We start from the raw sequence: 22,809 nt of genomic DNA, 5'->3' as shown, positions 1-22,809 counted from the left end.
GATTACGATATTGGGAAATATAAGAGGAATAACTAAATTTCATAAAGGCAGCACAGAGAATACAATAAAAAACAGAAGTCAAACTGTCCTAGAGGTAAGTCAGCCAGAGACAGACCTGAAGGAGAATAACTAGTAATTTTGGAATGTGAATGAATAGGTTGCATAGGAAGATCCCAAGGCCTAGAGATTATAGTGTCTGTTAAATACCATAAGATCATGGGAACTTGGGGCTGTCCACAGGAATGCCCATCATTGATTAGGTGTCGCATCAGATTGGGTACACAAAGTAAAGGGAAGGACCCAGTGATCACATTGTATGTGATAATTGTAATTTTTAATGCATAAGAATTCCACTTTTTACTGTAAAATCAGAGTGTGTCATTGATCTCCTTTCTGGTCTGAGCTAAACATTAAGTGAATAATTGAGTTTTTACGTCAAGGCCAGATTTGGCCCTCTCCCTATATTCTTTGGCCCTCTCCCTGTATTAACTGATTTTATGCTTGAATAAATGTCGTCCACTTGCCTACCTCCTGAGTCTTTGTCCATAATCAGGGTTTATGCTGCTACAGCAGGCATTAGTGCAACTCCCCAATACATCATGGCACTCATGTTAGTGACAGACTGCTCAATCACTACCCTAGAGCATACATTGCTTAAGAAATACTGACAAAAACCTCACAATGTCTGTTGCTGCTCTTAAACTGCCCTCTTCATACATGGCCTCTGAGGAACAAAGTGTCTACATCCACTTGAACAATGCGTGGAGGATCCTGCGTCACCCAGGGATTTTCCAGTGTTGTACCGGTCTCTAAAACCTATTCTGCCCTGTATGACATATAGCTCACCATGTGAGAATCCAATTATTGCGAATGGAGCCCCCACCACTGTATGTATCTGCACTGGTACAGGCTAACCAGGAGTCCTATGATAGTGCTCATGCTGTGTGTTTGTTCCCCTAAGTGGATTCCTTAGCCTCTCTCTGTTCCAGCATCATCCTTGAAGGACCTATGGGAGATGAGAGACATGAATTAAAAATTGCATAGGGAAAAGATAAGTCAGCATTGTGCAGGTGTCCACAACACAGTTAGTAGTAATATAAATTCAACAACAGTGTTGTGCGCCACATAGTTGCGTGATTTACAATACTGGTACCAGGTATCTGTGACAACCCTATTCCTCCATCACAGTAGATGTAGTCCTGCTGACCTGCAAGGCTTCCTGATCTTCTAATAGTGTTTAAGGTGACAATCAGGAAGGGGTCAGCTCTGCTTCTCTGTCTCTTCCAGGAACATCCTGCTCTTTTCTGGAAAGGAAGAGAGCAGAAAGTTATGAATACAAGAAGTGAAATACATGGAGAGGATGTGACGGCAACATTTCTTGCGGGCAACTATAATGAATAGGTTTAAGATGGCACTAAGATGAGGATCATGAGATGACAAGCTAGAGATGTGAGAAGGTGCCTGGACAGAGATTAACAAGTGGAACTACAGTCAGCATTCCCTCTAGACTTTTTCTCTACTGCTATGGATGTCTGCGGTTTGGAACTGGAAGTCACGCATCACATAGGAATATGGGCTGCACAGTATGTTGATCTGATGAGTGCTGTGGAGAATGTTGGGGAAGTCAAGAGTGTAGGAGTTGACATCTAAAAATGAAGTACTACTCACCTTTCCTGCCTTCAAAGTTTTTGAACGCCTTCAGGCACTCAGTCCAAGCTTAAGGGATTATTCTCCTGTTGCTCGTGACTTCCTTCGCTTCGATCCAACCCAACTTGTTCTGTGAGGCTGGCAAACAGGTGCCTGACCCCCGTCCAAAGACCATCCACTGCGATAGTGGATCACAAACCATAAAAATTCTGCTCCCTGCTCCTGCACTACATATACACTGCAGCAGATCAGAGCTTTCATCAACGGCATTTCCCAGACACACAATCAGAAGACCATCACACGGAGGTTTATTTCCACATCATACACAATCTTTACTTGAATTGTATACTGCCATTAGGTCAATGTATTAGCTCAAAATTTCCACAAGTTCCATCTCAGGTCAACTCACACAATATAACCAAATTCCTAAAAGTTTAAATACAACAGAGAAAGTAACGAGGAGAAACTTAAAAATGACTTCAGCCAGAGCAATACACAAGACAGACAAGTTTTCAACCTCATGTTTATGGCATCACTAAAATTACCTAATTCTACTTGCTAGACTTTACTGGTCTCAGCTCAATCACTACTGAAATCTTATTCATTACCTTCAAACTTGTCCATTTTAAGGCATATCTGGCTGGTCTCCACATTCTGTATTCAGTGAACTCCATGTCCTCCAAAACTCTGTCATTCATGTCTTAACTTGCACTAAGACCCCCGTCCACTGATCTGCCATGACTCTCCATCAAATAATATCTTGATTTTAAAATTAACATTTGCGTTTTCAAAATCTTTTCATGGCTTCATTGCATCCTATTTCCTCAAGTTCTGACAACACTCCCAGATCTCAGTGTCACTCTAATTCTGACTACCCCAATGTTAAATGCTTCAAAATTGGTGATTGTGTCTTCCATTGCCTCAGTCCCAAGGCTCAGACTCTCTATACACCTCTCAACCTTGCTTTCCTCCTTAAAGACATTCCTTAAAAGCTGCCTTTTTGGCCAAGCTATTGGGCCATCTGAAATAACATCTCCTTAGGGTCCAGTGTCTTATTTTGTTTTATAAGAAGCACATAATGGGACAGTATCAATACTGGTTGTTTGAATACAAGTTGTTGCTTTGATAGAGAAACTCATTCAGAGTTTGATGAGTTAAAAGAAAAAACAATTTATGATGTCTTTCAAAGTACACCACAATCACCAAGTTGCCCTTACGCATTAAAGGGCAATACAGTTGCAACGTCAGCAAAAAGTACTCATTTTCACACATCAAGGTCTCCCATTCAGCACCGAGCTGGTGATGGGATGATCCATTTAAGCAATATTGATTAAGAGCAAACTATGGGCCAGGGTCACCAAAACACCACTCTTCTTTGAGTAGCGCTGTGGAGGTTCATTTTAATATCTTGGTTGTCAAAGCCAGAGTTATTTTGAAAACTAGCCAGGTTCTTTCTACAGATTCCCAGCCATTTTTTGGAATAAGTAGTTAACAAGCAGCTTGCAACTGATTTTTTTTATATGTAAAGCTGCCGTTCAGGCCCACCATCTGAGTTGATATACACTTCAAAATCAACTAATTGACTATTCAATGGATTGAAAAGAAAAATTCATACAAATAAATGCATTGCAGTGGTTTAATAGGTTGTGACTGCAATTTGAATTTCAAAGGATATATAAATAGTTTCTTTGTAATTCTGAACAACATATGCTGTTTCATGGTGACATTTCAAACAAATATCAATAATCAAACATAAATAATTAAGAAAAGCACATCTGTTGCTGAGATTTTCAGAAATGTGTCTCACATAAAACTGAATTAATGCCAGATCCAGTGAAATCATAGAGATGGTATATACTTTGCTGCAATGCAGTGTAACGTAACTTTTTCATAGTTCCCAAAAATTTACAAACTTTTTTTCTATGTATAGTTGTCAACTCTAGGTTGACATTCCATTTTCATCTGCCCCACCCCCACATTCCCAATACTGGACACCAGATAGATCCAACCCCAAACTTTCTCATACTAAATGGAAAACAAAATGACTGCTTTTTATCCTTCTGAGCGATCTTTAAAAGTGAAACATTCTTACCCATTACCAATATATGTTGATCACAAAAATAATTGTTCAAAGAAATATATTAAAACTCTTTATTATTTCCACTCTCCCATTCCCAACCTCTTCTCTGAGCTGTCCCTCAAGAGAAGAATCTTTACTTCCTGAAGAAATCAGGACAATCTTAGAGGACTGGCAATAGCACAATTCCTCTACAGTCAGTGCACACTTGAACACTCCAATCCTGAGACACTTCAACAGATAAAGTTAACACTAATCCTTGTCTGATCTCTAAACTGGAGAGAAAAAAATTTCTCTCTCCACATTTTATCTCTCCACCCTTCAGGCACTCTGCCTGTATTCCAGATGAAGAGCTTTTGCCCGAAACATCAATTTTACTGCTCCTCGGATGCTGCCTGAACTGCTGTGCTTTTCCAGCACCACTCTACTCCAGAATCTGGTTTCCAGCATCTGCAGTCTTTGTTTTTACCCACCCGATCCCTAAACTGGTGTGTTCCAGAAGTGCTGAAAGGCAGTTTCGTTGCAATTTCCAAGGAAAAGGGAGACAAGACTGCAATTCCATTCAAGCATTCTCTACTATTGAGTGCGAATGATTTTTTTTAATGCTTGAAACCTTTTTTCTCCAGCACAAATGGGATGGGAATAACTCTGAAACATTTAGTATTTCTACAACTTGAATTAACAGGAGCTAAAGAAAATTTCTGTACAAGAACATAGGCTACGAGTTAAAAATCAAACTGAAAGCTTATTGTTAGCAATTTATCCTCATTATTGATTGATTTTACTTATCATCACACGTACCTTGTAACAAATTACAGTGAAAAGTGATATATAGTGTCACCATTTTTGGACGCCATCTCAAAACACAGGAAATGAAACCAAAACATTGAATATAAAGGCAGAAAAATGAAGAGATAAAGAAAATTACAATCCTTCTTGTTAAATTCTCTGTCATGGGCCATGGGCCTGGTTGGCAGGCACAAGTCCCCTTTGCTGCGCCACTGGAATGAAAGTCGCCACTCTTCAGTGCCATCTTGCCTCCACCAACATAACCAGTGCTATCTTGGTTATATACTCGATTACAAAACCAGAACAGAAAAACAACAGAAATAAAGGAAACAAAGGAATAAGAAGCATCCTACAGGAATAAGAAGCATCCACACATTAAAGTCTTATCTCCATGCAGGCCAAGCCACAGCCCAGAGTCTTGGGATGAGCAGAGTGCTTACTGCCACTGACGCTACTGCCTCCAATCTCCTCCTGTTGCCACTGCTGCCTCAAATCTATAACTACCAGTGCCACAACTGGGTGCTAGAATACACTCAGGCAAAGCTCAGTCACAGCCTCCGATTGCTGGATCCTGGAAAATACTCAAAGAAAGCTCACTCGCAGCCTCCAATCACCGGGCGCTGTAAAATGCTCAGACAAAGCCTGTCACCAATGCCCCACTGAAGCAAAAGATTTGAAACGAAACAAGGGGGAAAAGAAAAAGCAAAAAGAAAGAAGAAAAACAAACTAAAGAAAAGCAGACATAAGTGATCGAGTTCAGGAGCTTGGATGCTGCGCTGCTACTCTGCCGCCATCTTGGAATACATTATCCAGTGGTAAAAGAAAATAATTGCAAAACTCAAAAATTGTAAAGCTAACATTTAATACAGTTGAAATGATTGAACAATTTCAAATACTGAACAGTTAAAAAAAAAGTTAAAATTTTTGCAACAACTATGAAATTAATTCTTTCAATAAGAGAAACAACAGCAGTTAAATATAATTACAATGGAGAATGATATTAGACTTCAAGCTTATTTAAAATCACAAATGCTTCAGACACAGTATTGAACTGTACTATAAGGAAGAGATAAAGCATGGAAGTTCAAAGGTACCCAGAGAAGAACAAATGTACACATTTCATTATTAAATAGGTCCGGTAGCATACGGTGTTTTAAAACAATAGAACAAAAGAGAAGAGACAGGAACCATGACGCTAGTAATTATTTGTCAAATGCTCTTATAATAATCATGTAAGGGATAGCAAGATTGAATGAAAGGAAATATCTTCCTATAGAAATTGACACCTTGAGTAATGATCTTTGTAGATTGCCAGAACTTTATGATCTCAGTGAATTGCAATCAAAACAAATTAGTGACAGAATTGTGGTCATAATGTTTGATACATTTCTTTCAAAAATGTTTACAACCAAAGATGATTTCACAAAAGCTAACAGAGAGCAATAGAAACTGAATTCTGAGATCAGCAAAAAAGAATGATGGGAATTTAAAGTCAACTTAATTTAAGAAGCTCATCAGATTTCAACAATCTTCTAAAGTAGAAAAATACAAAAAACATTAGACTAATAAAAATTGTCTTTAAATCCTTTGATGATACAAGTTATGGCTCTAAATGCGGACTTAAAAACCACACACAAATAAAAACAATGTTCCGCTTTATCATGCCAATGTGACTTTTGAAGGATGATGGAATATTTCCAAGATCGTGCAAAAGTCAAAAAACAATCTCCCAACAACTGAATGAAGAATAATTATTTTCACAAAATGGTTAACATCTTATGCAAATGCCTTTGGAAGAAAATATACTTTAATTAGAACATATTATATACAGAGTTGCCACTTTTGGAAGATGTGAACCAACCTTTCTTAGGGGGTAAAAGTTACTGATCTGAACCAGATATGACACAATCATACAGGTTAAAGGCATTCAACTAATTTCAAACGACACCAAGACAAGTGTTACTGCATTATCTGCAAAAGTCCCTTGTTTGAGGAGAATAAAACTACGACCTTCTGATAGGGTATTAAGTGGCATAGATCAAATGCCACTGAAAATCAAAGGAGAACCATGAGTACTCTTAAAATGTAGAGACTTACACAATATGGAACAAATATGCATTATTTAAAAATCAACACTTTTCACTTCTGAGCAGAAAAGCACACTTTGTTCTCATTACAATATTCCATACTAGTTGATGAATCTCAACCAGCTCAGCACCCGAGTACCAATGAACAATGTAACTCGACTCGACAAAAGGAAGACCTTCACAGATGTCAAGAATGCCTGTTGAATCCAAGCAAAGATATGAAATACTGAAGTCAAGTCACTTTGGATATCTGACTACTCTCCACAATGGTGAGATCAGATCATTGTATTAATTTCACAGGTTTGGAGAAGTTATTCAATCATATTCCAAATAAGGACAAATCTTCAAAAATCTGATCATCTAATATCCTTGACACCACAATTACCAGATGCTAAGAATAAACTCTTAATACAAATCAAGTTAGCTGTTGCAAAGAAGCAGCTTCAAAAAAAAAGTCATCTTTAATCTTGATGTTATCTTACAGCATGTGAGAATAGAAGGGTTACACGGGAGTCTACCTTGTAATGTCAGAAACACAACTTATACAAAGTAAGGAAATAAAATTCCTCAAAGGGAAACATGTCTTCAACAGTGACACTGATGTCAGCAGACATTCTCTGCAAAGGGCATGCAAGAAATTAAAGATCCACCAAGGTTCCTGCAAAACCACAAACTGTACCTGAATATTTCATCCTCAAGCAGAACCCATTCAAGTTGTCAACCATTTATAAAGTCAAAGAGTTTGGGGAAGATGGGGTTGTAGTAAACCTACTTTGGCTTATTTGAAACAATGTATAATGAATTTAATAACCAAAAAGAGCTAGGGATTGGAAACGTTGTATAAAACAGTTAGTGCCCAAATGGATTAGCTGACATTGAGTTAAGCTCAGGATGTAAAGGGTTGATCCTGAGAAGATAACCAGACTGAAAATAAAAAAACTGAACTGGATAATTTAAGGTTGACAGCCTTCAACCAGCAGGCTACCGAATGGATCGAGACTTAGGTCTCAGCTATTTGTCAACCTATATTAACAGTTTTTTTTGGGGGGGGGGGTGGTGGAACATGGTATAATGTATTCAATTTTCCTGGAGTTACAAGCTTATGTGAAAAGTAAGTGGTGAGGTGGAAGCAAAGACACTGCAGATGGATATAAACAGGTTGAGTGAGTGGGAAAGACAATGGTAGAAATACAACAAAATTAACAATGTAGGAAATTAACTACTGGACAAAATAAAAAACAATTTTTTTGAATTACAAGAGACAGGAAAATATTTGCGTTTAAAGAGATTTGTAATTAAATTACAAAAAGCTAACAGCTAACATTCAGATGCAACAAGCAATCTGAAGGAAATATTTATGTTATCGTTGATTATAAAAGGGGCTGCTGAATTAAATAAATGTAAATAATTTATTTCAGAACATTGGTGATGCTTAACTGTGTTGTTCAGGTTTCCAGACCATCACAAGGGCTGCAAGATAAGATATTGCAGCTGCCATATACTCTCCCACAAAACATAAAATTCTAGGAAAGGTCTGACAGGGTATGGTTTTGAAGATGACTACTGGAAATTGTTTAACGCTAGGGCCATACTGACACTTTTCTGAGCCAAATTCCAAGAAGTCAGAATGACCATTGTACATGAAAGGGGTGCCATTAGCCTAAACATAACCCGGACGTAGTCAATGCTTCTGGTGGTGTCAAGGAACTATCCTCTCAAGAAATGCAGAGTCACATGGAGTGTATGCTGGTTTGGGACTTGACTTTTTTTAGATTAGATTCTCTACAGATTAGAATCCCTACAGTGTGGAAACAGGCCATTTGGCCCAACAAGTCCACACCGACCCTCCAAAGAGTAACCCACCCAGACCCATTTCCTGACATTTAACCCTGACCAATGCACCTAACACTATGGGCAATTTAGCATGGCCAATTCAGCCAAGCTGCACATCTTTGGACTGTGGGATGAAACTAGAGCACCCAGATGAAACCCACTCAGACATGAGGAGAATGTCTGTGTGGGGTTTGCACAGTCGTCCGAGGCAGGGATTGAAACTGGGTCCCTGGCGCTGTGAGATAGCACTGCTAACCACTGAGCCACCATACTGTGCCTTTGGAAGGGCATAACCTAGACTTCCATAGAATACCATGGCTGGATAAAGTACCTATTTAAAAAGTCATGATTTGGAGATGCCGGTGTTGGACTGGGGTGTACAAAATTAAAAATCACAACACCAGGTTTAGTCCAACAGGTTTAATTGGGAGCACACTAGCTTTCGGAACGCCGCTCCTTCAATAGGTGGTTGTGGAGGACACAATTGTAAGGCACAGAATTTATAGCAAAAATTTACAGTGTGATTGAAAAATGTATAATTCAGTTACATCACACTGTAAACTTTTGCTGTAAATTCTGTGTCTTACAATTGTGTCCTGCACAACCAACTGAAGAAGGAGCAGCGCTCCGAAAGCCGGTGCTTCCAATTAAACCTGTTGGAATATAACCTGGTGTTGTGTGATTTTTAACTATTTAAAAAGGACTCTATATTTTCATTTGTTGTTCTCCAAGATCTCCCAAAAGGAAAAAAAAACCGTGATCAATCTTGTTATGCTTCCTGTGTTCCTGCAACTCAGAAACCACCAAAGGCTCCTCAGACAGCAGCAGGAGTATTCGTAGCAGCCAGCTCCAAAGGCACTGAGCTACTGTCTAACACCAATGGCAGCAGCTGGACAAGGACCTCCTGCTGCACAGACTGAGTGCAATTTCATCCCAGTAACCCCAAAGACAACAGCTGCCCTTACTTTCTATGGCAGTGGGGCCTCTGTGGCATTTCACAAATGGTAACACAAGTTCAAAAGGAAGGTCAATGACACCTCTCTTCACAGGAGCCTGTTATCATCTAATCTGTTCGGAGAGAATATCCAAAACTTAATGCAATTGGAGAACAGGTGATAGAAATATTCATTATGGGTTAGTTGTATAAACATCCAGAGCTAGAAATCACTGAGGCAAGAGAAATTTTGAGAGAGAAATTTAAAGAGAAACTCACAAGCCTGTGGAAGTCTCTGACAGCAATTGAGACCAAAACAGTGAATATTTACGTAGTTAAACACAGTCCTTAAGCTAAAATGATCGAAATGTATGTGGAAAAAGGACAGAGTTAGATGATCATCCAGAATCATATTGAGTAAAGTCAAAAATCACACAACACCAGGTTATAGTCCAATATGTTTATTTGAAATCACAAGCTTTCGGTGCATTGCTCCAAAAGCTCGTGATTTCAAATAAACCCGTTGGACTATAACCTAGTGTTGTGTGATTTTTGACTTTGTTCATCCCAGTCCAACACCAAGCTCCTCCACAATCGTACTGAATGGCAGTGAAGGTTCAAAGTATCAATTAACCTACTCCTGCTCCTATTTTCTATGTTTCTACGTTTTTGAATGTGGTTAACATAAATAAAACTTCACAGGAGGCTCCCAAGCACTGAGGATGTCACCTAGACAGGGGACGAAACGTTTGTAAGACAAAATTCCCAGCTTGGCGAACAGAACCACAATAAATAAAACTCTCACTAAAAATGTGGACATAGAATATGTTTTTAGTTGCAGTTATTTCTTGCTGTACAACAGAACCCACCAAGTCATCTCTTTCCCCCTTGAAATGGGGAGTAAGGCGACCAGGGTTTGAGGAATTGTGGCCAGTACCTGTTTCTTGAGGGTTCTGAATCAATTGCATTAATGTACCAGTCAAAACACCCTCTCATCAACTAGCAGTCTTCATCAATTGAAAAGGATTCCAGTTGCTTAATCTACAAATCATCAGTGACCACAACAGCCAGATAATGCAGGTTTGTGCTAGCTAACCAGACAGTTGCCATCAATTCGACATCCTAGAATTGTCAGCTCAGTTTCGAAGAGCTTGAGCACATAAAAGGGTGGTTGCAGGGTAACAAGAAATACCCCTTTAAACCTCGCTGATGACACCTGTAAGGAAACCACAGCTGGAGGAGAAATACAAAGCATGGCAGACGGTACCAAATAGTTTACACCAGACAGTATCCGATTACATAATGGTGTGTTGCACCCTGCATCATCGCAGGACAAAGCAGCTTGCTTGTTTGTTTATGGATGTGCTGCCATTCAGTCACTCCACCACCAAAGCTCAGTAGTGTATTATCGACAAGATGTACTGCAGAAATTCACCAAGATATCTTGGACAACAACTTTCAAATCCACTTCCATTCCCATCTCCATCTAGAAGGTCAAGGGCAGCAAGCATATTGAAACACTACCATCTGCAAGCTCCCCTCCAAGTTACTCACCATCCTAAATAGGAAATCTGTTGCCATTCCTTCAGTGTCATTGGGTCAAAATCCTGGAATTCCTTCTCAATGGCATTGGAGGACTACCTACAAGACTTGAGGATTTCAGTGAGAGACAGACTCTCTGAGGTCCTTGTAGAGAAAGGAAGAGAATTTCAAGGTAGGCATCCTTGGAAGAGGCTTCATACTAGGGTTGAAATCAACTAGGAGAAAGTGAAGAGTGCTGATGTGGACATCAGAGTCAAGAGTGGGGTGCTGGAAAAGCACAGCGGGTCAGACAGCATCTGAGAAGCAGGAGAATTGGTGTTTCGGGCATAAGCCCTTCATCAGGAAGCCATTCAGGATGCTGCCTGACCTGCTGTGATTTTCCAGCACCCCACTCTTGACTCTGATCTCAAGCATCTGCTCTCCTCACTTTCTCTTACCTACAAGACCACGGGCTGCAGCAGTTCAAGACAGCAGTTCACCATCATCTTTTCCAGAAAATCTAAGTAGCTGTGATGTGGTATGCTCACCTGACAAAGAAGCTGAAAATGTGTTGCTGGAAAAGCGCAGCAGGTCAGGCAGCATCCGAGGAGCAGGAGAATCGACGTTTCAGGCATGAGCCCTTTTTGCTATGGTCTGGCCATAGCAACATGACGGCTGGAGGAAGCGTGCCTCATCTTTCGCCTAGGAACCCTCCAACCACAAGGGATGAACTCAGATATCTCCAGTTTCCTCATTTCCCCTCCCCCCACCATGTCTCAGTCCCAACCCTCGAACTCAGCACCACCTTCCTAACCTGCAATTTTCTTCCTGACCTCTCTGCCCCCACCCCCACTCTGGCCTATCACTCTCACCTTAACCTCCTTCCATCCATCGCATTTCCAACGCCCCTCCCCCAAGTCCCTCCTTCTTACCTTTTATCTGAGCCCGCTTGGCACACTTTCCTCATTCCTGAAAAAGGGATCATGCCTGAAACGTCGATTCTCCTGCTCCTCGGATGCTGCCTGACCTGCTGCGCTTTTCCAGCAACACATTTTCAGCTCTGATCTCCAGCATCTGCAGTCCTCAATTTCACCTGACAAAGAAGCAGTGCTCTGAAAGCTTGTGATTTCAAATAAATCTGTTGAACCTGGTATCATGTGACTTCCAACTTTGTCCACCCCAGTCCAACACTAGCATCTCCACAACAAACGGCTGGCTCAAAGTGGACAGGATCTCCAAGAAGATCGTGCATATTGTCACTGACATAATGCTTCCGCAGAGATGCAAGAAAGCAAGTAACTTCACCTGATGAAGGAGCAATGCTCCAAAGGCTCATCATTTCATATATACCTGTTGAACCTGGTGTTGTGAGGCTTCTGACTTTGAGGAAAAGGACAGGCAATAAATGCTGGCCCAATCAGCATCATCCATTTCCACAAATGAATAAAGAAGAAGTTGACAAAGTGGGATAGGGTTGTTTACAGAGGAGAAGATGCAAGATGAAGATGCAGGGACCTCTGCCAGAGGATGATGAGTGCAAGGATCCTTAAATGGACCAGGATAAACAGCAAAGAAACTAAGCAGGGCAATACTCCACCAAGCCAGAGAGGCCAGAGATAAGCATATAGGAACTGACTTTCAGGATGATTCAGTTGAATCATATGAGAACCAGAGCAGCAAAGCAAACCCTCTTCTAGTGCTGAGGCACAGACCCTACCCCTAGACTGGGAGGCCTATGTTCAAGTTCCACCTGCCCCAGAGTACGTAATCACATCTCTGAACAGGTTGATTAAAGAAACAGGCTAATTTTTTAAAGTAGTACCATTTTACTGCATAAATGAAGTAAACAGAAAAGCCAATTCAATCCCAAGAGTGTTGCATACAGCAAGCGAAGGGCCATCAGCAAAGTGCAATTGGAAGCATTTCATACAAAAAATGAAAAAAGACAGGTTATTGACGTGATTGCAGAATGTATACAAGAACGTTAAATTTCAAACTCCGTTTGACTGAGGGAAGATTGGGTTCAAGAAACTTTTCAAAAAGAATTAAATAAGGTCAATTGTTAGGGCATGAAAGCAGAACTGGCTAAAGTGAATTAGGTGAAAGGGTAAGCCAATGAAGATACAGCAGCAGACAGGAAATTTCAGAATATACAGGATAAATATGTTCCAAAAAGCTTAAAAATTCTCAGAATTAGGGTTGGGATTAATGATCTGTGGTTAACTAGATAGATAGTTTCATACCACTATAACCTAAAAAAATGACTTATAATTATGCAAGGACAGATGGCTGATCAGTAGACTGCACAGAATATTTAAAAAAGCAGTGTGACCAAAAAAAAATGAGGGAAAAATTAGTGTACTAGAGAAAGCTAACTAGAAATATGAAAACAGGGAGGGTTCTCCAGATATTTTAAATGGTAACAGGGTTCACAAAATGATTAATTGATCCTATAGAAAATGAGTCTGAAGAATCGTTAATAAAAATAAAGAGAATTGAACAGCCATTTTCCATCAATTTTCACTGTACAGGATATATTTAACATCCCTACAAAAGTATGTAATCGGAAAATGGAAGGAAGGGAGGGAGGAATTGAACAAAATTGCATTCACTGTTAGTTGTGACAAGTGCCTGCTTCCAGATGGATTCACCTTAGGGTCTTAAAAGAAGTGGCTTGGGAGATAATTAATTTTAATTCAACTTTTTTTTATTTGGGAAGGTCCCATTAGATTGGAACATAGCAAATGGAACTCCTTTATTCAAAAAAGGAAGACAGAAAAAGGAAATTACAGGCCAGTTAGCTTAACGTCTTTGATAGAGAAGATTGTCAAGCTATTATTAACCACATTAACTTATCAAAGTACCCTGCTGTAAAGGGAATTAGGCAAGGACAACATGGTTTTGTGCAAAGGAAATCAAATTTAATGAACTTATTGGCGTTCTTTAATGAAGTAACTCAGGCTGTGGATAAAGGGCAACTGGTGGATGGACTGAATTCAGATTGCTACAAGGCATTAAATAAAATGCTGCAGGTAAGAATAGGACTGATTGGTTGGTAGGTCAACTCTGATTGTCTCCATGGAAATGGCATGGTAATTCAGTTCTTTTTGCTTGCAGAGAACAGGCCCCTTTGTTGCTTCTAGTTAGAATAAATGAGCAATGTTACAACTCAAGTGTCCATTTCAAAGTGGTTGTCAGTTCAGCTATTAGCTTACTCAGATTTGTTTAGCAAGTGTTGCCCAATCACTGAATCATATCTAACAATAGATGTTTTGCTTTGGGTTTTGCAGACCAGATAGCTGGTTGAAAAGAGTGTGCACTCCGCCTGTTGTGAACTACTGAAGAAACATGCATTTCATTCAATCAGCCAATTACTGGGACAAATGGCCTGTGGACCTAGCAACATGCTGGAACTTAAACAACATCATGTTTAGTGTGGTAGGATGAACAATTTTGTCAGAAGTCAACTTGCAAGCATGTTTGGGGATGGGGGCTGGTGGAGAAAAGAGGGGTTCCCTCATTCAAAAGTATTCTGTGCTATATCAAGGGACCTGCTGTTGGGAAGGGTAATGGCCCACTGAGAAGTGACCCTGCCTTTGTTGCTGACTTACTTCTTTGAGCCCCACACAACAAATCCCACCCCACTAATCACCCATCTCTGGCCTGGGGCACTCGACAATCCTGAACCTCATGTGGATGCATTGCCAGCAACTACCACTACCTCTGCTGACCAATACACAGTTGCTGGCAACTGACTAACCAACAGCTCTCAAGAGGCAAGGTATTTCCATCTCCAGGGCCTTTAATTCTGGAGACGGTCTGCCATTGCCAACATAATCCCCATAAGAAGAGGCAGTGATGCTCTCACCAGCCCCACCACAGATAGGTGAGGCCTCTATCACCTTCATTAAATATCACCTAACAATAAAATTTATCTAACCATTTTAAAATAACTTGGGAGGTGCTGGTGTTGAACTGGGGTGGAAAAGTTAAAACCATACAACACCAGGTTATAGTTCAACAGGTTTATTTGGAAGCACTAGCTTTCAGAGCACCACTCCTTCCTTTAATATAATAAAACATTCCAAAGCAAACAAGGAATCAAAAGAGGGGATGTTCTGCTCGACGACCAAAATCTTAGTTATAAGTTTTAAGCAGCTTTGTATTAGGAGAGGATGTCAGAGGAATAGAGAAGCATTCCAAGATTAGGGTCCGTACAGCTAATGCATGACAGTGGAAGGAATCTGGAATCCAACTAAGCAATAGAGCTTTATTAAAAGTAAGACATCATGCTTAATTTGGTTTCATAGTTGGAAAGCTTCCTTTCAAGGAATATTTTAAGTGGTTATGCTTCTCATGTGGAGCTTTAGCAGATCAGTAAAACAAGTGTTCAGGAGAAAATTATACTATCTGTATTGTGAGTAAAACTGCTCAATAACATATTCTAGCCTACGCAACTCAATGTTTTAATAGCCTGTGTATGAGTCATCCTAGAACATTGAAGTACAACACACAGAACCTCATATTATGCATTCCCACTTATAACATGGTGGGGTGACAATCCAACACTCAATTTGCAGTACTCGCTCATTTTTTCAGTTTGTTTTATCTAAAATTCAGTGCATAACATTACTCAGAGAGAGAGAGAGACAGAGAGAGATAAAAAATATTTTAAAAGCAACTATGTTTCCTTGGTATTTATCAATAATTTTACTTGTAAAGTGTATCAAGCATTTTATTTTAGGTGTACACTACACCACATGCATAGACAAACATATTTCACCTCTCTTTCCACGCTTCCAATTCCTTCCCCTGCATTCTCACAGCATTGATTCCTTCCCATTACACTGACCTTCTCCACCTAAGATAGTGTAAGCTCACCACAGTCATTAGAAGTGCTATTTTTTAGCCAAAATTTAAATACATTTGAAATGCAAATCATCATACATGAGAAATTTAGAGACAAGGCAATATATGAGTTAGGTACTGCATACAGGCTGCAAACAAATCAAGTCTTTCTGAATTCTGTTTTTGATACAATTTTGACAACTAATATTCTCTTTGGTGCTATAGTTAAAAGTTAAAAATCACACAACACCAGGTTATAGTCCAACAGGTTTATTTGAAAGTACAAGCTTGCTACCTGACGTAGGAGCAGCGTTCCAAAAGCTTGTACTTCCAAATAACACCAGGTTATAGTCCTACAAGTTTGAGATTTTTAACCTTGTCCACTCCAGTCCAACACTGGCACCTCCACATCAGTGCTATAGTTACAAATTGCACTTGCTAGATAAGATGCATTTAAAAAGCAATGGGAGCAATAAGTTCTGGTGAAACGTCACTCACCTGGAATGCTAAAGCCTGCTGAATCTTTCAACCATTTCTAATCTTTATAGCAAAATTGGATATTACAACATGGCTTCTATTCTGGAGTTTTTTGCACAAATGATAAAAACTGATTACTTTATGATAACACAATAAACGAAAAAAAATTCAAAAGACAACCTTTTTATATCCTACGTCAAAGTTTTCCAGACAGCCCACTCAGAAACTAGACTGTAACCCACCCTGACACTGAAGTCACATCTTGATAATATCTGCTGCTCTGTCACCAGGAGAGGAGTCAATCACTTTAACAAGTGAAGACAGGCTATTATTTAAAAGAAAGTTATTGAAGTATGTCTCTCTGGTAGAACTAGAGTATCATGTGGATCTTGAGCAAGGATGTTTTGGCTATGGAGGGAAGGCAACAAAGGTTCCTGGGATGGCAGGACTGGTTTGGTTAGGACTATGTTCACAGGAGTTGAGGAAACTTTGTGGGAATGGGGTGGAGGGAGATGGTGAACTTATAAAATTCTAAGAGGACTAGATAGGAAACACTGAATGAGCAGGGAATCCAGAATCAGGGTTCCCAGTCTAAGGATACAGGGTAGGTGACTTATGATGGGGACAAGGAGAAATTAATTCACCCAGAGATCAGACAGCCTCTGCCACAAAGCAGATGAGGCCAGAACATTGAATGTTTTCAAGGCGGCATCAGATATAGGTCTTAGGGCTAAAGGGATCAAAGGGCAAGTGGAGAAAACCGGAGCAGGTACTGTTCAGGCAACTGAGCTGCGTGATCAGCCATGAACATATTAAGTGGCAACGCAGGCTCCAAAGGGGCAAAGGCCTACGCCTGTTTCTATGCTTCGAAATTTCTAACTGAAAAGGTATAACTCTAGCAAACATCACATCCTATTGGATGAATGTACGTGAAGTGGTTAGGCATGCTTTTTTTGAAAATCACAATTCTGCCTTTTTGGGTGCATATCAGGGTAGAATATTAAGTATACAGTATACAACTCAGAGCCAAACCTAAGTTTAATTAATTTTGGTTTGAAAATAACAATGATTTTGAGCTAACTCACTCATAAAAGCAAAGTGTCAAACTTGCAGTTGTTGGTACTCTTTGATTTCATTCCTGACATTTCTCCAGGAATTGATGGCTTTGTCAGTTGCTGAGACAAGCACTGTACAAAGACAGTGCTGGAATGGCAAAAACCTAGCTGTCCCAACCAGCCTGTCTGCTTTTTTGCTAATGTGCACTTCAACTTCAGATTTGTTTTGACTGAATTAATGATTGGAAGAAAGAAAATCTGGTCTTCTGTGAGCCCAAAAGGCTTCTGAAATTCCAGCATGCATTCTGTTCCTTCCGGGCTGCTCCAAATAAATCACTACCAGCGGCTACAAAACAACAGCATCAAGCAGTCAACTCTGATTTGCTTTAAAATAATGTTATTTCCATACATTATAGTTCAGAGGAAGCACTGCATATTGTTGGATGAGAGACACTAAACCAAGATCCTATCTGACAGTTCGGGTCAACATAAAAAGATCCCATAGCATAATTTGGAGAACAATAGGGAAGCTACCTTAGGCGCAAGGTCAGTGTTTACCCTTCAACCTACTTCACTACACCAGATTCTCTTCGACACTCTCTTCCCTAATCCTTCTCTCTTCGGATAACTCTTTAAAATTCAGCTCTTTAACTGTGCTTCTTTCATTGTCATGTTACTGTTTGTGGAACCTTGCTGTGCTAAACCTGGATGTCACTTTTTCTGTGCTTCGAAACGTTCTGAAACCATGGAAATTGCTCTATTAATGCAAGGCAATTCTTGTTGCAAGAAAATTTTGAACTTAATGGATTTCAGTCAACTTTTAATTCCACAAACTTCTCAACTGCCTTCTCTAAGGTCAACAAGTTTCCACAATATCTTTTAAATCTTGTGGAAAAGACGACTCAGCATATTTTTTAAAATCAGCCATTTCATTCCTAAAAGATGTTCAGCTGTGTTAGCATATCAGAGGAAGTGAGGAACTAAATTTTCATTTTGCAAAATTCTAACTTGCTGTCATTGCTCACTACATACCACCTCAGTCATGTTTGGTCCCCAAGCTCAGCTTGAAAACATATCTTGGCAACCACAAAGATTGCAAAGTTCCACAATGCTGTCTGCCTACATACCTATGTCGTCCCCCAAGTGGATAACCCCTGTGTTCTTGGCACATTGTGACATTCTTCTCTTGGGCCTCCCAAATTCCACTGTGGATGAAATGCAATTTTTGGATCATCACAGCATCCATACCATATACAGCTCCATGTACTATTGATGCTGGCATGCCTATCCTCCTCTGTTCCTCCATCACTCAGTCACAGAAATCAAAATCCATCTCCTCCTCAATAAATCAATCAATAGCCTCAGCCATTTGCCCCTACCTCTACAATTTCTTCCAGTACTACATATCAAATGCGCCCTTCCTTTTCCAAATACATTCCTCATTTGTATCCTTCCCTTTCCACTATTAGTCATAATGGCTTTGCCACAGCTTTGGAGCATTCACTCTCTTCCCTAATCCTTCTCTCTTCGGATAACTTTAAAATTCAGCTCTTTAACTGTGCTTCTTTCATCAATGCCCACTGTCCAGTCAGCTGCTTTAGACATTTTGCTCCAGTAATGGCGCAATGAAATTGAACAAACATTGTACAACTATATTGCCAGTTACAATTGTGCATTTATTAGGAATAGACTCGATGGGCTCTATGGTTTAGCTGTGCTTCTATCTCTTAGCTTACTAATGTTATCACCTTTGAAGATATTCCGATGTCAGGCCCAAAAATGGGTCCCAGCCTTACTGGTGATGTCAGACTGTCCACTCAAACAAATCTTACCAGAGACGGTCAGTTCAGGAGGTGGTCTATTGGTGTACTGCCAACTAAGGATACGTTGTAGAACAAGCACCCACTAGCCCAATGGGCTTGCAGGTACAGGATGAGAAGGGAAATCTGAAAGGTCATTGATGAATCTGCAGGCCCACACATTCTTGTCGTGGTGGTTAGCTGATTCGTGTCAACTTGGGGCTAGAATGGGGAACCACCAGGTTCTCAACAGCAATAAATGGACCAACACTATGAACGATAAGGCAAGAGAGTCTCTACATTTCAGTGCAGGCCAGTGTTAGTGAACAAATAAGGACGCCATTATTTATTTTCACAACCCAGAATTGCATCTGCCACAGTGTTACAGCTGCAGCCAAAGGCCATCAATGATGACCTCTCAGCTGTGGCCAAAACCAATTTTAATTATTTCACATCTTCCTAGGTCCCCTCATACACTTGTCTGCCACATCAGAACACAACTCTCATGAGGCAGTCAACAAGACAGCACACCAAGATGCTCCCATTAGGTTAAGTGGGTGCCTGTCCTGTCAGGTATCCTGAACTGGCAGTGCACCCATAGGCAACCTTTTAAATGAACATCTCTGGTAAGATTTCTTGGGTCGACAGCCTGACATCAGCAAGATCAGGAACCATTTTTGGATCTGACTTTAGGAAATGTTCAAAGACAGTAAGATTAATGAGATAATAAATAGAAGCACAACTAAACCATACAGCCTGTCAAGCCTATTCCTAATAAGTGCACAATTATAGCTGGCAATATAGAGGTATTTGCACAATTTATCAGATACTAACAGCACCACAAACACCAGGCTGAAGTCGGCAAATAACTTGGGAAATAATTTCTTGTCCCATGATGCACAGTCACTATAGCACATTTACCTACCATAGTACAAAAATAAATTACTGCTCTCATCTTAAAGTAGGCGCAATAATGGACAGATTAACTGCAGGCAACATCCATGTACGGCTACCCCAGGTTCACAGCAAGAATCCACAAAGTGTACGTAAATACTTAAAGTAAAAAATCACACACCATCCTCCAAGTTAACAATTAAGGTCAACAGTTTACTGCCACACATTGTGGAGTTCAGTCAACATTGTTACACACTCACCAATTTCCAAACATACATAACCAGTAGCTGGCTAAACCAAATACCTTGTTTGCTTTTACAACCTATCACCACACAGATTCGAGGGATCCTGTCAAGGAAGTCTGGTGCTGACAGTTAAACACATGTTCAGTTCCTATTATTTTTTAAAGCATTAAACACTTTTGTTTTTCTGCAACCAATGACACTTGTAAACAAGCAATTAGTCGCAGCAGCAGCAATTACTCATCAGTGCTGCGATTGTAAAAATTTGAATGCAAATGCTAAGATAGTCTTTCATTATTTTATCGGGTGCAGGGAAAGAAAGAGGAATTTTTAATTTGGATGCAAAAGCTGCCATTCAAAAAAGGTTACAGCTCTACATGGCACAGAGGAAATCAGCTCACACAAACGCTCTCCTGTTTCAACCAGCACTGCCAGGGAAGTTGTGACTGCGTTACAGTACAAATTATATTTATTCTGTGATGAGGCAGTAAAGGGGTGGGGGGAAATAAGGTTTACCTTCTGACACATCCTCGTCAACAGTTCCTTTAACCTGAGAGAAACACCACTGCATGTCGTTTGCATTGCCTCCAAAGCCTGTAATATATAAAAAGACAGACGTATTTTTAAAAACGAAATGAAGGAGAGTAAGCCGCGCGCGATCATTCGCACTGCCTGAAATACACTTTGGCCACAATGTAAGGCAGCTCCGGGTTTTTGAGGGGAGATGTTACTGCAGCTGCCTTACCCGGCATCATTCTCCAACCGACCGTGCAGCCAGTGCCCGGCTCCTGTGGAAGCAGCAGCCAGGAGCTCCTGTCAATCACCCGTGCCTTCGGCCCGCCCCCCAGTAGGACGTCCACCAATAGGAGGCGACCGGAAGTGCAGCGCGGTCCCACTTCCTTAGCAACGGCAGCCATCTTTCCCCAGGGACTTGGATGTGGAGATTGCCTCCTCCATCGTCGGGTTTGGCATGGTCCAAATTTCACTCGCCCACCTGAGATTAAAAGTGCCAACTGTCAGGTCTCTTTTAATTCCCCAAAGCTGAGCTTTCACTGAATGTGCCTCAGCAATCACTCTGTGGTGGACCTTTTCCTCCAGACTTCACTTTTGATGTCACCTATAAGTTTAACCAATTTAAAACGTTCAGCAAATGGAGAAGGGAGAGGCTAATCGTGTAAGTCACACTCTTTTGACTGCATCAATCGCAGGTCAAAACCCTGCCTAAAACGTTAGTGGGATTTACAAATGGTGCACAAAGATTTGCAGGAAAAAATGCCCACCATCACATCACCTGCAGAAGGCTATGGGCAATAAATTTGAACTTTTTCATTTCACCCATATAAGAAGATTACATTACAGATGTAAAGCATACAATGAGCACTTTTGAAATCCAACTTATGCTGAGGGAAAGTATGGCAGCTAACTATAATGTTATCCAAACGAAATGTCATCCTGCAATGAGGTTATGACTGGATGTTCTGTTTTTCACAACACTAGTTCTGGATAAATACTGGAAAGGACAGTGAGAAAATGGTACATTTATTTAAATAAGCACCACTGGAACTTTCAGACTCTTAAAAAAGCAACTGAGGCTTCTGTGTAACCTCCTGGCTAAAAGACACCACCTTGAATGTCTCAGCAATCCCTTACACTGAATATGTGCTTAATTCTCTGCAGCAACATGCACACATCTTTTTTAAAGTGCTGTCACTGAATTAACTGCATGATAAGGATAGGCAGAATTATTCAGCAGAAATGTTTCTTCAGACTGTGATAACATTATTTTTAAAAAATATGCAAGGTTAGTGGAGAAAAGTTCCAAAAAGTTATTATGCAAGTACAATGTATAAACAAAATAATGTAGTAATAATTGATCTGTGAGCATGACTAATGAGTCACATTTATAATCATAACTGATTCTGTGTTCTTTTTCTAAGTACATTAGAATCAATCATCATCTGTTAGGCCAGATCTCCCAGCTATTAATTGGCTATTCAAATCAAATCACATAATTCTTGAGTAGTTCATAATACAGCATAGAACACAGTTAGTTTGCTGTTACAAAACCCAAACCAAATGTTGAGATGTGATTCTGTGACTAAACAGCACTTGCTAAAAAATTGTGCGTGCTCTAATAGCTACTCAAACAAGCAATGAAAGGTAATCAGTTGAACATCTAACAGGGTTCATTTACACTTGCTGGAAATAATATACATAGAGTCATACAGTAAGAAACAGACCCTTAGTTCCAACTTGTCCATGCTGACCAAGTTTCCCAAACTAAGCTTGTGCCACTTGTCTACTTTTGGTCCATATCCCTCTAAACCTTTCCTATTTTTGTACTTAACCAAATATCGTTTAAATGTCGTAACTGTACCTGCATCTACCACTTTGTAGTTCATTCCACATACAAACCACCCTCTGTGTGGAAAAAGTTGCCCTTCAGCTCTCTTTTAAATCTTTCTGTCATCTTAAAATTATGTCCCTTAGTTTTGAAATTCCCCCACCCTGGGAAAAAGACCTTTGCTACTCACCTTATCTGTGCCCCTCATGATTTCATTAACCCCTATAAGGTCATCCCTCAATCTCCTATGCTCCAGTGAAAG

The 22,809-nt window shown here is 40.1% G+C and overlaps 1 protein-coding gene across 1 annotated transcript in view; it reads right to left on the bottom strand.

Moving 5' to 3' along the window:
• The window catches only part of LOC140492212 (serine/threonine-protein phosphatase 2A 55 kDa regulatory subunit B beta isoform), a 580,700-nt gene extending 559,679 nt beyond the window's left edge, over positions 1-21,021 (bottom strand). Inside the window, exons 1-2 of the mRNA XM_072591099.1 lie at positions 20,949-21,021; positions 20,720-20,797 (exon numbers count right to left, since the gene is read on the bottom strand). Of these exons, the coding sequence (XP_072447200.1) occupies positions 20,720-20,797; positions 20,949-20,958 (88 nt within the window). The 5' untranslated portion in view covers positions 20,959-21,021. The remainder of the gene's footprint in view (positions 1-20,719; positions 20,798-20,948) is intronic.
• Positions 21,022-22,809: the final 1,788 nt, after the last annotated feature.

The sequence above is a fragment of the Chiloscyllium punctatum genome, chromosome 20, assembly GCF_047496795.1.
Source record: "Chiloscyllium punctatum isolate Juve2018m chromosome 20, sChiPun1.3, whole genome shotgun sequence".
Lineage (NCBI taxonomy): Eukaryota > Metazoa > Chordata > Chondrichthyes > Orectolobiformes > Hemiscylliidae > Chiloscyllium > Chiloscyllium punctatum.
Note: the sequence above shows the minus strand (reverse complement) of the source record. Positions and strands in the feature narration are given on the sequence as shown.